This window comes from Motacilla alba, chromosome 18 (assembly GCF_015832195.1).
Source record: "Motacilla alba alba isolate MOTALB_02 chromosome 18, Motacilla_alba_V1.0_pri, whole genome shotgun sequence".
NCBI lineage: Eukaryota > Metazoa > Chordata > Aves > Passeriformes > Motacillidae > Motacilla > Motacilla alba.
The window spans coordinates 7,653,370-7,671,540 of record NC_052033.1 but is presented as its reverse complement, the minus strand read 5'-3'; the positions used below and the strand labels follow the sequence as shown (position 1 = coordinate 7,671,540).

Genomic DNA, 18,171 nt, shown 5'->3' with positions numbered 1-18,171 from the left:
GAAAGTACTGACTTTTCCAAGCTTTAAACCAAGATTTTCCCCAAGATAAGGGAAAGAAGCTTATTGAAACCATTTTTTACCTCCATCATTTTGTATAAACTCTTTCACTTAAGTTTTTTTGAACAGCAAAATGGAAACATTTAATCCAAGAAAGATCTGGTTTCATTGTGCATGGGCCACAGACACTGTAGTGTACACATGAAGTACATCTGGGTGTACCAAAGGAGCTGGTCTGAGTAGTTTCCATTTTCTAGGTATTTTTCTATGAACATGGAGGGAAAATCACCATTGCTGGTCTCTAAAACAGGCCAGACAAGCATCTGATTAGAAGGGATTTAGGTGGAGTTCATTTTGTTTGTAGCAAGCAGAGGGACTGAACCAGACTCTTTAGGTCCATGATTCTATGGCAACACCACAATCTCTGCAAAACTGTATGGTTTGTTCCCAGAACCATAAATCTAGCCTGGCATCACTGGAAACTCAGTGTTGGAAAGCTCAGTTTAATTTCAGATTTATTGCAGTAATCAAAACTGAACAAAATCAGCCCAGGAGCAAGTCTCCTACCTGAACCTGTGACTTGTGGAATGAAAGTTGCTTGAATTTTCTGGTACTTACAAATTCCTGCTGGATCAGAAATGTCACAATCATTTTATGTCTTGGCTTTCAGTAGAATTGCAATCAGATTGGTTGCCCCAGACAAACAAAACAAACCCCTGTGTCTCAATCTGTTGGTGGCTGAGGAAGGCATAGTGGACTAGAATAATTTTAAAAAACTATAAAATATCCTCATGTAAATGAAAAATTGCAATGTCAGGCAGTGACTGAGGCATCCCTTCTGTCTACATTAATTCCTTCTCTATGGTTTATTTTTTTCCTGGGTGGTCCCTACCAAAGTCAGGGAGGGGAAAACCAGATGGAATTGAATCACTGACCCCCAATCTTATGGAACTGTTGTCCATTGTTTGTAAGGCTAACATTCTGTTGAGTAGCAGACCCTTGAATGAATAAAAATGGGTTTACTTATTTTGCCCAAATTCACTGATCTATCTGCAACTGACATCATAATCAAGTCCACAAACCATCACTGAAATTTTTACTGTTGGGACACCCAAACACTAAAAAGACATTGGATCCCCAATCAGCAGGTCCCAACTGAAGAGCACCACAACACTGGCTAGTCAAAACTGACACATCACTGTTTTGTCATAAGGCCACTTAAAATTTTAAATTACATTTTAAAATCTAGATGTTTGAATTTCACTGCACTTAGAGCAGACGACTGAACCATTTGCTGTAAAATATATCCAAAGAGTTTATACCTTTCACTGAAAAACTACTGGCCAACCTCTTAGCAAGATAAGAATCTAATTATATACTTTTAAAATGACATTTAGAGGCCTCAGTACTTTTCATATTTGATCTCAGATCTTAGAACTGGCATCTGTTTCTCCTTTTAGTTAAGAAATGGAAAGACTATTTACATATTCTTAGGAGTATATTTCCAATTAAATCTTTTTCAGAACTGCACTCTCAACATTTCATATTAGGTTTCTTGGCAGATAACTATCTTTTTCTTTAAGATATTTATTTATTCAGTTGGATAGTTTTTTTCATCCTTTGCCTGGGCACTGGAGTCTTCGGCCTCACCATCCTATAATTAGAAAAATGACCCTACTTAGAAGTTTTACAACTCTGCTCCAAAACATCGTCTTCCCTGTCCATTTATTTATCCACCTTTTTACTGATGTGGCTTCATCTAGTAACTGCTTTTCTCCTGCAATCTGCAGCAGAGTAAATTCAAGTGGGCATTTAGAAACTTGTTATCAAAGACCAACATCCAAAGCAAGAAATCAGCTCTTTGAATGATAACAAAATATTTCTATAGTCAATGAGAAGAGGTGGGTGGGGAAGACAAGAGAAACACAGGGAAAATACAGACTCTTATATTTTAGATAAGATTTTATAAACAATTCCTTCTGTCCCAAGTGTCAAAATTGCTCCTATCCCAAACCATAGGTAGAAATCCCTATTAGAGTTTCCTTAATGGGTCTATATACATTTGCTATTTAGTTTTCAGGTAATGAAGTTGTCTGCCCAGGAGTCCCAGCACAAACTAAACAACCAGAAATCAACTCCCCAGCATTTTGACCCCACTCCAGGGCAGAGGAACAGAGCCATGTCCTTGCCCTCTCTGGGTATCTGACAATGGATGTCTTCTGCAACGTGCCTGGAAAGTCACCAAATCTGGGCTCCTTTGGAGTAGGGTGGGAAGCAGATTCCAGAATATTTCCAATGCGTCGTAAAAGATACCCTACCAGCACCCTCTGTGTCATGGAGCAGGGCGGGTCCTTCCCCCAGCACTGCTGTGACAACAGCAGGGCTCACTGGACACATCCTTGGTGGCACCACTGTGAATCCCATTGACCTCCCAGTTATTCTTCTGCTCCCCACTGCAATTCAGTTTACCAGAAATAGATATTCAGGGTTTAGTATCCAAATACAAGAATAATGAATAGAAGGAGCTTTGGCCTGTTAGATCTAAATGGTGCTTCCTTACTTGTTATAATAAAAGATTAAATCTAAGCCTAGTATGAGAAAACCCTAACTGGTATCTAGTGCAGTTATCTAAGGAACACACAAGCGACGCCACCTGCACTTTCTGACAGAGAAATAGGTGGGCTACAAGATTCTTCAGAAGCATTTTGTGGGCCCAGGTTCAGATGTGCATCCTACTTAGCTGTACCCCCACGGGGGCCACCAGAGCTGCAAAGAAACCTTTCCAAGGCTGCAGCAGGGGCACAGGAGTCAGTTGTGTTGCCAGTTCCTGGTATGCAACTCATAGCTTGACCATCTCATCTGCATTTTACTCAGCTTTTGTTCTATATTGTTCTCTTTAGGAACCTCTCTCTGCTCAGAGTACAGTAAAACAACCATTTTAGTCCTAAGTTAGACAAAGTGGCTACTTCCAGCCACTCCCTAGCTCTCTCTCCATGCAAGCAAGACAATCTTTGGGGTGATCAAGGACAATCCAGACCAAAAAAATAAACTTAAACACCATATTTGTCTGTAAAAATCAGATGAAGGCCTTATAAACAAAATATTATTTTGCTCCAGTTTGTACTTTTTTTTTTAATAATCTGTGATCTGTGTGAAGGAAACTATTGTGTGATAAAGCACATCAATGGGCTGCCTAGAGGCAGGAGGCCTGGAAATTGAGAACTATGAGCCACCAGTGCTGTAACCCCTCTTTCTTCCACCAGTGCCAGTCCAGAACAACTCCATGGCCTTCAGGGCAATTTCTTCTGCATGAAGAGCCAGATGAGACTCCGGTCTCCAGCATAAGATGGAAAGATGGAGGTTGTAATTCCATCCAGGAGATGGGGTGTGGTTTGCAGACATCAATAAGCCACAGCACATCCCCTCTTGTGGTTCCTGATGTCATTGGAATGACTCAATAGAATTACAGCCTTATGTCGAGCTGGGTGTATATTATTCTACCGAAATTAAAGCTTTTGAAATAGGAGCTTATTGTTTTTAATAACTTCAGTTATGTAATTCTTTTCTCATGTTAGTGCTTCAATAAACATTTCCTATGTTAAATTTTACTCCAGATCCATCTTTGCCAGTTTTAGGCTCAGAACTGATATATTGGAATAATCCTCTTCATTTTAAGTCCCATAGACACTGTGCTGTTCACATGATGTCATTCTGTGTATATTCCTTCATTTACTACTGGTGAGTCATTATTATCATAGCTAATAGAAAGAGGATTATCTCTTTATTAAATCAAAGGCATGACATTTTGTTGGTTGTGCTTTGCCTCCTTGATTTTTAACCCTTTAAATCACACGTGTCAGGATTTTTCAGCACTGGCTGTTGTTGGTGAGAGGCACAGAGCTTCTGCTAGAAAGCCACCACAAAGAGCTCAGGGAAATTAGGACTGTTAATTCCTTACCAGAGATCTTACAGGAGTACCATGATAGAGCAAGTCAGAACCAAAACAGTGTGAGAGTCTTTGAGAGCCTGGATATTGGCTTCTCACCTTTTAAAATTAATAAATTAAAATGTTACCTTTTTAATTCATAGAAGAAAATTTATATCTACCCCAACATCAGTGCTTATAATCACAGCTGTGATTATAATATATTGCAAAGACAGTAGCAGCAGTCATGAGGTATTTAAATAAATTAAGGGATCAGTATTGTGAGAAAAGGCCTGTAAGAAACAGGCCCATCTTCCTGGGAAGATGAAGAAATGCAGCTCTATAGTTTAGAAAGGCAAATATTTATCATATTTTCTGAGGAACTGCTCTCATGCAATACAAGTTTTTTCAGAGACTGCAGAGCTATGAAGAATTAAAAGAACAGCTAGAGAAATTAATGTCTGCATTTACTACACAAACTATTGAGAAACCCGCATTTCTTCTAATAGGAAATTTCAGCATTTAGAATTTGTTTTTATTCTCAATTGAAAATTCAGTTTTCCCCCACAATCCAGCATTTCTAAGACTTTCTAAGTTTCAGAATTAGCTGAACTTTTTTATTACAATCATGTAGAAACAATGAAATCTACCAATGCAACTTTATGGTATTAAATACCTATCTTTGTAAGCTTAGTATAAAAATGAAAATCTATACAGCAATTAAAATTATGGAGTCAAACCAAAATACTTAAACTTCACAATATTCCTCTCAAAAAAGCCAAGATGCTTCTTTTTTAACTTTCCCATGGAAAATTTTTCCAAAACTGATGCTCTCCCTGGAGAAACACTTCAATTTTAGTTGAACTGCATTTATCAATAGAAAACTGCTCTGCCAAAAAGAATTTCAAAGAGCTCTATTTAATATACACAGTGATCATTGCTGCAATAGAAACAAAAGCTGCCCATTTGCGTTATGGCAGGAAGAATGATTCCAGAAGCAGCCCCTAGACCTGTGACATCTCTTAGCAGCAAAGTCTCCACTAGGAGCTGGTAAGAAAGGCCTTAAAGAGCCTGTCATCAATCCTGGTTTTCTCTGCTTTAAAGCAGAAGATGCCAAGCCAGCCACCACCCCAGAGGAAACAGCAGCTGCAGGTAGAGTGTACAAGACTGAATGAAATCTTCCTGGCATGTTTCCTCCTCTTATCTCCCCTGTCACCCATTATCAGACAGCAGATTATAGTAAAGAACACAAGGCTGAAACACAATTATCCATGGGCATGTTGGAGAACTCACAAATCTGCTAATGTTACCAACAAGCCAATTCCCCCACTGCAGAAGCTATCAGCACTCCAGACGGAGGCTTAACTGTTAATGAAACCTAAACCTCAGCGCCAGAGATAAGTTTCAAGCTTCTTGTGGCTTAACCCCGGAACCCAATACATCACAGAAACTTTTAAGAATTACCTAAAGAACAAGCAGTGTTGGTAAATCACCATAATTAAATCTTAGCTGATTTCACATCTGAAGTCTCTAAGCAGCAAGACATTGTCATTGAAATTACATCTTGTGTTTTCGTTGCTGCTTGTCACAATTCACCATTAAAATACTGCAACAATGGGATCAGGACTAGGGTATCAATGCCTTTAACAAGAAGGAATATGCTTCTGGATTCACAGTCCTAACACAGCAGCCAGGGTTAATCTGGTACTGAGAAAGTCAACAGCTTTACAGACATGGGTCCTTCATACAGCACCAGTTCTGTAACCAGAAGCACAGAAATCTATTGCAAATTTATGCTATTATAGTATTCTTTACTGTTAATGACACTATTTAGAAAGAGATGCTTATCTTGGATTATCTTGCCCTTTTCCTTCAAATAAGTATGTCCCATTCTCAGAGGAGCATAAACTAAATGGGGAAAGAGGGGGGGGAAATAAGGAACTCTTATTCCAAAATAATTATCCAGGCATAGATCTGAAATGGGATAACTACAGTGGTACAGACAAGCTTTAAGACAAGCACAGACAAGATTTATGAAACACCTTGGGCACAGGCCACAAAATACCTTAAGGATTAGGGTCCAGACCTTGAACTTGACTCAATATTCTTGGAAAGGACAATTTGGAATTCTCATTGTAGCGGCTACTGAGGAAGTATATTAGAGACAATATAGTCAACAACAAAATCTCTGTCCTTCAGCACTCCAGATGTACAACAGGGATACTCAGTGGGGATAATACACATTGTACATCTCACCACGTATTATAAAAGGTTTTTGTCAATAATTCCTATTTAGATTGGAAATATATAAAGATTAATAAGAAACTCTGCGTTTTACAGAACCACCTACAAAGAGAGCTTGATAGAAATATGACAGTAAACTAAAATATGCTTTGTTTTCATTGACAAATCAACTGCACTGCACTGAAAGAACATCACATAATCACCACACTTGTGTTTACCAATCATGAGGAGCTATTTTCCCCAATCTCCTTATTTTATATATCAACATAAAGATTTGTATGGATGACAAAATGTACTAAAACACAAGCTTCCACTGACCCAAGCTGCTCCCCACTAGAGGGGAGAGAAGAGCAGTTGCTTTGGCTAAATGCATGAAACATAACAAAATCAAAACCACAGTCAGGAGAGTAACATACAATTCTAAATGGAACTTGAAAACTTGAGAAGTCATTTAAGGGAACCACATTAAATGCTAAATGTTTAATGGGACCCATGTGTCTCAGGCAGAGAAAGAGAGTGAGAGAAATGTAACAGAGGAAATCAAGGAGACAATATGTCTGTGGGACTTGTTCTAATTAGGGGCACAGTGCTGGTGAGGATCATTCATTATAATTTAGCTAAATCTTTAGCATGGCAAAGGCACCTCTGTAGAGTGGTATAAAACCAAAGACCCCCAGTCATAAAGCGAGTTAAGGCCCATAGAAGAGAGGTTAATTTCAGTCATTTGTGACTGCTAAAGGCAGCACATCCCAGGAATACCAGCCCTTCTTTCCTGCCGCAGCGCCGTGCTCCAGCTCGCAGATGTCTGCAAATTTGGCATGTGGGGGGTGGTACTGGGAGGGCACTGGCGCGTTGTCTCCAACTTGTCTGTCGCTAAACTGAGTGGATCTGTTTCTTTTAGCAGGGGTGGGAAAGGAGTTCAAAGAAAGAATCAAAACAATCCATCCATCCAAGCTTTGGAATATCTGAACTGAGCCCAAATATCACCAAGCACTTCCCAATCTCTGCTTTGAAACAGGAGAACGGACGATGATTTGCAGCAGTTTGAGATGATTTACACACACACAGCATGTGTAACGCTCCAGTGTTATTTTAAAACTTACAAAGCATCACAAGAGTGAGTGGGGGTCAGGTTCAGGTTTGTGACACCAGCTTGGCTTGTTGCACACCAGAGCAGCGGAACCAGCTTCAGCTGTGTCTCCCCACAGCAAATCAGGGGCACAGGGGACCTAATTCACATTGCATTTACTATTGTGTATTTTAGGGGTATTTCTATTTAAATGTGGGTCAGATTCTTAGCTGGTGTAAAGCAGCTGAGCTGCCTGCATTCCAGTGCAGATAAACTAATTCACACCAGCTGAAGGCTGGGCCAGTGGAATTACATTGCTGTAAATCCAGCGTCAGATCAGAACGGTGTTAACCTGTGTTAGCACTGGTGGAACTGAGAACAGAATTTAACCCACAACATTTTGACACCATTCCAAATATTCGTAAAACCCATAATAATTTTAAGTGTAAATGTGCCAAATTCACCCTGGTGTCATTCAGAGTCCAAAAAAACTACACCCTAGGGATAAATTTGGCTCTGCATATTTAATCTGAGTACACGGCATCATCCCAGCAGGAAAGCAAATGAGCAATAAACATAAGTTTGCTCTTAAATGTTGTCTCCTTGCTCCTCAGCTTCCTAGTACGTTTTGGTTTTGGAGCTTACTTAAACGAGCAGTTTATGGTTTGATCAAGTCCTAAACAGGAAACTTAAAGGGTTTGTAAAATGTTGAGTGTTCTAATTACAACTGACCTAAAAAACCCCTGCATCATGGCAATCTTCATTCCTATTATACCTGCTGTTCCTGTGATGGGATTGTTCCTTAGTGGTTAACACCGACATCAGGGAGTCGGGATTCTTGAGGTCTAACTCTCAGCTTTGCCATGGACTTGTTGTGTGGGCTTGGGGGAATTATTTAAGTTCTCTGTACTTGAGTTCTCTTATATGGTGTGGGACAATTAATGATCACCAAAGGGCTCTGGGTTCCTCAGATGGAAACAGAAGGGGTAGTGTTCAGAAGTATGACAGGAATGCCCTCCCCTTTTCTATGTGATATTACAGTAACGCACTAATCAAATTACACCATAAAAGAGCCATAATAAACATTACAGTACCATAAAAATAACAATACTAGTACTAAGACATAAAGATAATAATACAGAGTTATTTATAAAGCTGCTCATTACCATGTTGCCAGGCTCCTCATACACAAATCAGAGTGCATCTCCAACCAAAATTGCTTTGGATACTAGCAGAAGTCCACTGAATTCCAGAGAGACCATGCCCAGGCCATGCCAATAGATGTGGCACTGCTCAAATTACAGGGAATTTTAGCAGCTTTCATCAGAGAGAAGTCCTGACCACTTACACAACTTCTTTGTAGACCTCAGCAATAATAAATTATGATAAAGCATACCAAAAAAAGGGAAAAAAAAGAAAAAAAAAGGAATCTGAAAGCCTAGCTGAATTGCCTTTTCCTGACTCCAGAGCTTGAACTCTCATAAAACTTCTGAAGCAATATTTTGGAAGTATGAGGATATGAATATGAGGAAGTGCTCCTCACTGCCCTCTCCCTCAAATATACTGAACATCATTTTCCTTCTGTTTGTGTTGGTGTGAGATGGCAAGACTCATTGTATCAGGGATTGAAGAAATCATATGTCAAAGAATGGGAACCATCCAGGTCACCAATTCCCAATTTAGGTTTTTCTTTCCAGTTCCTCCCAGTATGGAGGTTTCCAGCTCAAGTTGGCCCAGGACAAGGAGAACAGGACAGGGTCACCATGCCAGAGGGGAAACTGGGTGCACAGTAACAGGACTGAAGAGCGTGGCCTCATGTTGTATCTGCCAGTGGCTTAATACAGGCTCTTGGACAAGGCACAGCACGGGCTATTTTAAGCCAGCTCTGTCTCTGTTTGCCTTTGAAAGAGGGATTATGAGGACTAATGTTCATGGAGTATTTCAGTGATGGACACCAGTACATGATGTGTGACTTTCCACTAACAGCCACCAACTCACCACTTCACACTACTGTGACTCCAGGTGCCTGTGTTTCCTCAATTTCAGGCAGAAACCCTATGCTTCTTGGCTGATTATGTTAGTTTTTAACAACTAATTAAAGGAATGGCATGGGCTTTTCTAGGAATTGTTACATAATGTATAGGATACATACTACATTGCCTAAATATCACTAAAGTGGATGGTTAGATACCAGTCTCAAGTTCATCTACAGGTGTATATAGACCAAAATGTTCACCTGCTGTCTGAGTTGCAAAATATAAAAATTTGAACTGGAAATTACTGAATTTGAACTGACTTGGTAATAGAAAGTGATTTCAGTACAATAAAATCTCACAAACCTCTCATATGAGTGGCAAAGTAGGTGGCACCAAAATGAACTCTGATTCAAAACAGCATAAGCAGCAGGGACTAGGAGGAGTCAATTTATCTGGCTATTCCTTAACAGAGTAGAGGAAGGACATAAAAACTGAATTACTAAAAGCTCCCTTTTCCATGTGAAGGGAATATGCATTAAAGAAGTTTTAGTTTGGTTCACTGGGTAGCAGATCACTGTTTCAAGAAGTGAGTTTAATTTTTAGGCTTCCTGTCAGGCTACTGCATAAGCAGCTTCTGTCTGTATGTCTCCAAATCTCCCACTGATACAGATTTAATTCTGAACATTCCAACTGCCCATGTTTCAGACAGAGGAGGAAAAGAACAACATTAGCATTAGATGATTACTCTTTCTATCTCCCCACTGTGAAGAAAAAAGAACTGTGTAGTAAAAGAACCAGATGAACACTTGCCCAGCTTCCATGTGTTTGAAGCAACTGGGCTGGGTGCTCCACAAGGAATATGGGGCTGTGACCTCACCAGGCACTGCCCTTGACCTGCCTGAGCAAGGACAGCAGGGCAGGCCCCAGGCAGCACCAGCCTCAGCCAAGCACCCACATCAGGGAAGTCCCTGGTGACAAGGTCGAGTGGAGGAGTCATGTCAGGGTCAGCTCTGGTGACAGGAACCAGGGCCAGGTGCTGTCCTGCCCATGGCAAGTCAAAGACCAAGCAGAGAGAACAGTCTGCAAGGCAGGGCCACAGTGTGGGAGCCACAGCCAAAGAGAGCCACAACAGGGCTGCAAAGAGGCACCTTAACAGCTCAGAGCTCAGAGCTGGACCAAACAGGAGCTCAGAGCCCAGAGCTGAGCTTAAACAGAGCTCCTGGACCCATGGGCGCAGCATGGGGAGGCACAGGTGAAGGGCAGTTAAGGCCATTAGTGCCCACAGGGCCCTAAAACAAGGAATATCTGTCTTTTTTTTTGCTGTGGGAAGAAAAAGAAATTAGAGATCAAAGAAAAACAAGATTAGAAGTTTTGTGTTGGCGAAAAAAAAAAAGGTTTTTTTTCCCCTTAAAATTTAGTGATACTTTTCAACCCCACAAGTGGCTAAGCAACAGCAAAAAAAAATCTGAAGTTGCTCATAAAAAAACTTCCTGGTATTAAAGTGGTAAGGACTCCATAACCAATTATTCAGAATTAAAAATAAATCGCTAACATCCCTTAAACTGTATTTTTAAAACAATCTCTTTCTGAAGTGAGAAAGGAGAAGAACTGTACTGGCTCCTGTGATAAAAGGCATGCTTTGGTCAGTGGCCTCTGAACTAGGTGTGGGGCTTCTCGTGTAGCTCCTGCAAGATTGGGAATTGTCTTGAACTTACAGTTCAGTTCCTCAACCGGGTTCATCAAAAAACTGGTTGAGAATAAGAGAAGAACATCAAGCGAAGGAATAACAAGCCCTAAAAGAGAGAAATTGTGAATGAAGATAATGAAGCTTCAATGTAAAAACATCAACACACACAGAGTATGAAGAGTGAGAAGATCTGAACCACCCCAGCACAAACGTTGTGTTTTCCAGTGTGCAAAAGAATCCAAGTAACGTTTTCCATCTTGGCTGTTCTCAGTGAGATACTCAGTCAATATACAAAGTGATTCAGTATCCCAAACATCTGAGAAGAGACATGTTAGTGGAAATCACTACAAACACGTCACTGCAGACTCTGCTGCCTCACCACAGTGGGAACCTCACTTTGGGTGTGGCCCCTGGAGTTCCAAGTGCACACTCAGAGCACAAGTGGGAGGTTATCTTGCCTCTTGCAACTATGGAGAATACACAAAACCCCCGGCATGGCTGACTGAAGCTCCTGCCCAGCTAAATACCATTCCTTTTAGTAAGACCTTGCTCCCTCACAAAGCCAGGAAACACTTTATAAGCATATATGAAAATGGAGGTATGAGAAAAGAGTTGTAGAATGGCTTGAGTTGGAATGCTATGATTTAACCATTTTTAGACATTATGAAAGTACCCAAACTGGAAATACAGGTTAGGGACTTCTGCTCATTGGCTCTAACCAAAGAAAGGCTGAGATGAGCCCTTTAGTCCCTTTTCAGCTACTTAATCCTTTATTTTGGACCATCACCTCTTGGGGCTGATGGTGTAATGCTGCGCTATCACCACTCAGGAAGATCCAATGGTTCCAGTTTGCAGTTCTGGGTCTCCACTAGATTTCAAACTGAGGCCAAACACCACTGTCCATGGAACAGCCACCACTCTTCCATCTTAAGATACAAGATTTGCCTGGGCAGGCCAGAAGAAAGTGCCAGTTCTCTGTCTGATAAGCCACAGCATGTGTCATGCGAAGGACTGAGAATCCCCAGGCCTCGCTGCAGCCCGCAGCGCTGTGTGAGCCGAGGCTGCACCATTCCTCTTGTTCTCTGCCGATTGGCTGATCCTCCAGCTGAAGTCCAAGGGAGTCTGAAAGCATTTAACAGCCTCTCAAAGATATGTCATGCGATCTAACATTCTGAGCACAGAACTGGGAGCCAGGAACTTTTAATTGTGCCTGTAGGAATTGAAGCCAAATCACTTAACCTCTTTGCTTCTCGGCTTCTCATCCATAAAAAGAAAACTATGCTCATGCTGCTAGCTGGGGTTTTATGAGAGTTAATTCACAGACCTGTATGGAAAATGACTCCTCCTCCTCTGCTGCAGAAATGCAAACTTTGTGTTAAAAAAAAATTAAATATGAGTAATTTCAACAGAAACTAAGAGCAGACAGAAGTTTAAAATTCTGGCTGAATTCTTCTCAAGGGAAACACATTTCTTCTGCAAAAGCAGACCTCCATTGTGAAAAAGATGTTTCTGGGGTTTTTGTTTTGTTTTCTTTGCTGTGATGTTGTTGTTTGGTTTTTGTTTGTTTTAATTCAATTTTCCACTGAAAAACAGCCTTGGCAAAACATTGGTGGCCAGCCCTGCCAACAGTGAGACACACTGCCTTTCCAAGGTGCCGCGCTCGCCCACGCGTAGCGGCGCCCACGGACAGCGCTCGGAGAAAGCCCTGAACACGCGGGGCCGGTGCGGCAGGGCCGGTGCGGCACCGGGGAGCGGCGGCGCGGGGCCGGCACCGCTAGAGGGCAGCGGCGGAGCGGCCACGGCCGCGGGGCTCGGGCGGTTCGGCTCGGCCCGGCCCGGCCCGGCTCGGCTCGGCTCGGGTGGGACTGGGCCGGCCTGGCTCGGGTTGGTTCGGCTCGGCACGGCACGGCTCAGCTCCCGGCTACCGCGGAGCGGTGCCGGGGTCCCGGGCAGCTGCAGCGCCTTGGGGCTGTCACAGGGTTCGGCTGCCGCGAGGACACCGCGCGTTCCTCGCCCGCCCCACGCCGGGGATGCGGAGGCAGCGAGTCCCGAGAGCCCCCGGCGCCGCTCCCGCTGCTCTCGCGGTGGCGATGCGGGCTCAGCGCCTCCTTCCCACCCCGCGAGCTCCGCTGATGAAAGCGCAATGCTTCGGTCACTGCTGATCTCACTAAAGGAATCGCTACGCTCCCGCTGGCTCCTGGCTGCTTACGCACGCCTATCCCATCGAAGTTATCTCGGAGAGAATTAGCCCGGAACTGGCGTAAGTGCCGGAATGACTGATGTACTGAGCCGCTGATGTGAATAAAACATTCACGATGCAGCGTCGAATTAGAAGATGCTTGGCTGCTTGGGAAGAAAAGGAGCAAGATTTGTCAGGTCAGGAGAGAAAGTCTGCTTAGTTCCAGGGTGTTTTCTGCCATTCTTCACAGAGTAGCAAAGAAGACAAAGATTTTGCTAAAGTCTTCCCTAAGTATGGACAGTGACTTTTAGCTGATAGTCAAGGGAAAGGAAAAATAAACCCCAAACTACCTGATACTAAATGCAGTATTTTAGATCCATATATTCAAATACATATATAAATACATATTCAAGTTCAGTGAAGCCAATCAGAGCATGGTGGGCTGTTACAAACTTGGCTGCACATGTAAAGGGCAAACTGGAGCCTGGGCTGTGCACTTTAGGCAAGCAGAGCCTGAGCCCAAGCACAAGGGCCACGGACTTCACCTCGTGGCCATCCAGTGCCACCAAAGTCTCCCAGGCACTACCTGGGGAGCTGTAGCAGTGACTGGACTGTGTCTCTGCTGTGGCCTATGTTCTCTTCCAGTGCTGATCCCTAAATTCAATTCATGAGCATTCAATTCATTGTATGCTCCAGCACAGAGAATGTGACTGACTGTCCTCTGCCTGCTCAGGTGGCTCAAGGTTATCCCGCCAAACTAAAGCCAGCAACAACATCCATTCCCTCCCTCCCAAAGAAAGGCACTGTGAAACACAGATCCTGGAACAGACATGGCCAGACACATGCAAAATATACTTGCCATGAAATAGGTGGGGTCATGTTCTGCCAGCCCAGTTGGCCACCACTGGCAAACCCAGCCAGAAGATGACTGGAATGTGGATGTGGTACACAAGACTGTGGCATGTACGCAGTGTGGTGGCTGTCACTCCTCCTTGCCACTTCAGGAGCCTGGCACAAGGCAACTACCACTAAGGCTCATTTGAATAATTCCCATATACATTCCAGATGTTGACCACATGGCCTGTCTTTGTAAGGCTTCAAAATAAGGGGGGGGGAAAGGAAAAGGGGGAAATTTTCTTTTTTTTTTTTCAGTGTCCATATTTGTTTTCTACACAGATGTTTGTAGTTGTACAGAGGAAATAAGCATAAATCAGCTCCCCCCCCTTTTTTTTTAGCTCACTATATGATTCATATTTATGGAACATGCATGGAACCCAGTGGAGCTGACAGCCCAGAGTTGTGGGCTGTTGTGCCATTTATTGTAGAACATATATACTGGTTTTAGGGACATGAAAATCTTAAAATAACCCCACTGATCAAAACCACAAACATCCATGTTGCTGCTCTACTCACCTCTTTTCACACAGTGGGCCTGAGCCCAGCAGCTTTTCTTCCTGCTCTCTGAGCAAGGTGTCTCTCCTTCCTGGGGTGGGATTGTATTAGGTTTTGGGGCACCAGGAGCAGCCCTGTGGGACCAGGAGGCACAGGTATGAGGGCTGGACCCCGTGTCTGTGCACAGCTCCTGCTCCAGGAGGTGAGTCCAGGCTGGACATGTTGCTGCAGGACTGCACAGCAAGTGCTCGAGATGAGGTGGGTTTGGGTGGGTGAATGCCTGTTCTCCTAGCTGGGACAGGTCTTTAGTGCTGCTGCCAAAGACTGGCTGTTATCAGAGTAAATAAGTTCAGCTCAAATAAAAATGAGCTATGGGCTCCCTTGTTTCAGAGTTTTTTCTTTTCCTGCCTAATTCAAGATTTTTCTAAGTCAAACACTCAAGCCCAGATGAAAAGTTTAAGACTGTGGAGGGGAAATAATTTCCTTCGAGACTGCAATTCTGCATCTTAACCTGGAGAGGGTGGAGTGGAATATGGCAAGATCATGGAATGTCACCTCCCCAGAAGTTCTGTCTCTTCAACATTTACAGTACAGGAACCCCCAAATGGTCTTCTCAAGGCACAAATACTATTTGCTGTCTATCAGTCTTTCACCGTCCAGCAGTGTCACAAAAATGCTTTGGCCTTGGGAGAAGCAGCTTTCTGGGGAAATCTTTTTTCTCCACAGCAGTGGCTGAGCCAGCTGCAGCTGACAGAAACAGGGGTAGGGACCTAAGAACAACACTACCTAAGAACAACATTGGAGCCATTCTCGGGATTCCTCCTGAAGTTGGTAATGTGACTTTTATGCTGAGCTGAAGCTGCTGAGGGCAGAAAATGGATTAGGTAACTGTGCCATGAAGATGAAGGCTGGAGGCACTGCACTATTTCAGCCCCTCCACCATGGGCAAGGTAATGCCCACAGGGCTTACGGTCAATGGCTAGATTGCCACTCTCATTTTTTTAGGGATTCATGAGGTTCGAACACTAACACCAAGCAGCCAACACTATGAGCAAAATCATAGTATTTTTACTAAAAAACCCTCTGTTTTGTTAAAAGTACAATGTGTTGTTGATCAAAGTGTGTTGTTGAACAGCTAGAGAAGATTTTAAGCTCTCACTCCATTTCTCTCTGCTACTTAATTAATTTGCTTTGAAAGCAGAAAAGGTTAAGGACATGCTACTGAGACTTGGATTGTGTGTCCTAAGCAGGCTTAGAAAAGCCAACGCCTGTGCTGCTAATGCAGCCCTTCAGTCCTGCTGAGCCTAGCAAATAAGCTACACCTCATCATCCTCACTGTGAGAGTCCTCTTTTGCATAACAACGTCAACCACAACTTCTCTCAAGATGTTTTACCAGGAGGAAACTGCAAAATACAACCAAGACCACAACTTCTGTCAGCACATTAGGAAATAAAGGTCATAACACTGGTGATTTTTAAAATACATGAATCATAGACTCAAGCTCTTTCCATGAATCACAATAGAAATATGAAGAATGAGACAGCATATTAGAACAAAAAAAAAAAAAAAAAGAGGAGATATATAAAAGAAGAGGTGTATTTTTACTTACTGCTGGTTTACACAATGAATAAACTTTAGAAGGTCCCAATGTCTCAATCCAGAACTAACACGTAAAGGCAAAAGGGGTCAGAAAGCTTACCTGATGTGCTCAGTGTGGTTTATGGAGCAGTAGGACCAGGGGAAGGGGTTGTCAGACAGGCTTTTCTCTAGACTGAGAGCTGTTCTCTCACTTTTGCCATAGATACAGCCTGGAGAGATGCAGTCAGGCCTGGAGAACACAACAGTGTAAGCGTTAGGCTGATACATGGAACAAACCTCTGCTGATAAATGGATGGCACTAAACATAGTTCTTTATTCACTCATTGGGGGTTTCTGCCATAATTAACACTCAGCTGTACCTAAACTAACCTAGCCAAGCTCCTTAGCCTGGGTTTGAAGCATGTCTGACAAGAGTTTAAAAAAAAAATTATGCATCTTCCACTAAAAGTTTCAGATATCCTTATTTCTCAAAAGTGTCCTCTGCTAAAGGCTGACTTGTACTATTCACGTTCACCATCCAGACGCTGGGATCAACACTGATGTTACTCAACCCAGCACTAATCCCAGCTCAGATCCATGTTCATCATGTAGGGAATATTGTACCCTTAGGCACGGCCCCCAACAACGGGTTGAGTGTTAATCACAGCATGTTGAAGATAAACCCCAGGCTGTTTGTGACTCACAGACACACCTCTAAGACACTACTCTCATTACATTCTCTTGGGGGTAGAAAGTTACTGCTAGTTTACACCAGCAGCAGCAAACTACATCTTCCTGCTATGCTGACCTTGCTGTTTTGGCTCCTGACTCTTCACATAGAGCCAACATTCCTTCCTCACTCTACCTACTGGAATAAGGAAGTCACTTGATGAGTGACTCTTCATCCCATCACACCCAGATCTGAAGCTGAAGGGTAAATTTTCTGAGTAGCCCAATTCACTGCAATGGAATTATCTGTTGAGTGATGCAATTCCCAGTCTGAGGCAGGCTGGCAAAACACAGTTTATAGCTTGAGAACATGGAATGAGATGACAGGAAAACACTTTGGTGTTGCCAGATAGAATGAGGGCCTATCATAGAAATAGTTCTAGGAAAAGTTGGGTAAAAAAACCCATTGAATCCACTGGTTTGCAGTTCACATTGGCTATAGAAAGGAACTATCAATCATTACATCAATTGAAAATAGGCTTCTTGCTGTCATTCTCTTGTGAAACAGCTGAAATGCAGAGTAGCTCAAAATGACAGGAAACCTCACTAGGTCTGAGATCAGATCTCCATCAGGTACCAGGCTCTTGGTACCTAGGATTTAGTCTTATTTAGCCAGGACTGAGAGCAAAAAGACATCTTTCTATGTCACAGAATATCACCACTTTAGCAGATACCACTGAATCTATTTCCTTCAAAGTAATGAAGTGAGATTGTTTATGTGAATGTTTTCAAAGAGCTGAACCTGCAAGGTCCTGCTCACAGTTCAGGAAATGGCAGAATATAAATCTGTCCAAATTAACCAAGCTCCTACAAAATTCAATACTGGAACACAGCGACAGCAGCAACATCTTGTTCTTTTGGTGTAATGACTGTTGATGCTGGGATTTAGAAGGATTATGTCGATCTAGGAAAATGTGGGGAATATTAATATACAAAATTGTTAAATGTCAAATCAAATCCTTTAATAACCTGTGTGTCTGGTTGAGGATGGGAGTGCTTTCAAAACTAGCTACAAATATTCAAGAAATCCATTTGGCAAGTTCAAACAAATAGCCCAAATCAATTACACACGCAGCATTCTTTAGGGGGCACATTTTCAGCATAGTCAGTGGAGAATTAAGCCCTCTGCTCCCATTTTTCTTAATGGGATTGGCACACCCAATTCCTCATACACATGGTTGTGAATTTAAAGCCAACAGATAAAACAAGACTTTGAAAGAATAAGAACATTTATATATTGTCTAGTCTTTCCTGTACAGTGTAACGTCTGTGTTTGCTAAGAAATCTCAGTCCATAGGAGTAGAGCTCCCTGGCCCAACACAGACTCAAAGCTGAAACTGGGATGGAAGAGTGCAGAAATCCTTCTTGGCAGCTTTTTGAGAGCTTCAGAGATA

The 18,171-nt window shown here is 42.6% G+C and overlaps 1 protein-coding gene across 2 annotated transcripts in view; it reads right to left on the bottom strand.

The window, feature by feature from the left end:
• Positions 1-18,171, bottom strand: part of LOC119709392 — an 84,475-nt gene that overhangs the window by 22,783 nt on the left and 43,521 nt on the right. The window contains exons 2-3 of one of the 2 annotated variants that reach the window (XM_038157104.1): positions 16,170-16,298; positions 14,491-14,603 (exon numbers count right to left, since the gene is read on the bottom strand). In XM_038157104.1, the coding sequence (XP_038013032.1) occupies positions 14,491-14,603; positions 16,170-16,298 (242 nt within the window). The remainder of the gene's footprint in view (positions 1-14,490; positions 14,604-16,169; positions 16,299-18,171) is intronic. The other variant, XM_038157105.1, reaches the window with a different exon arrangement.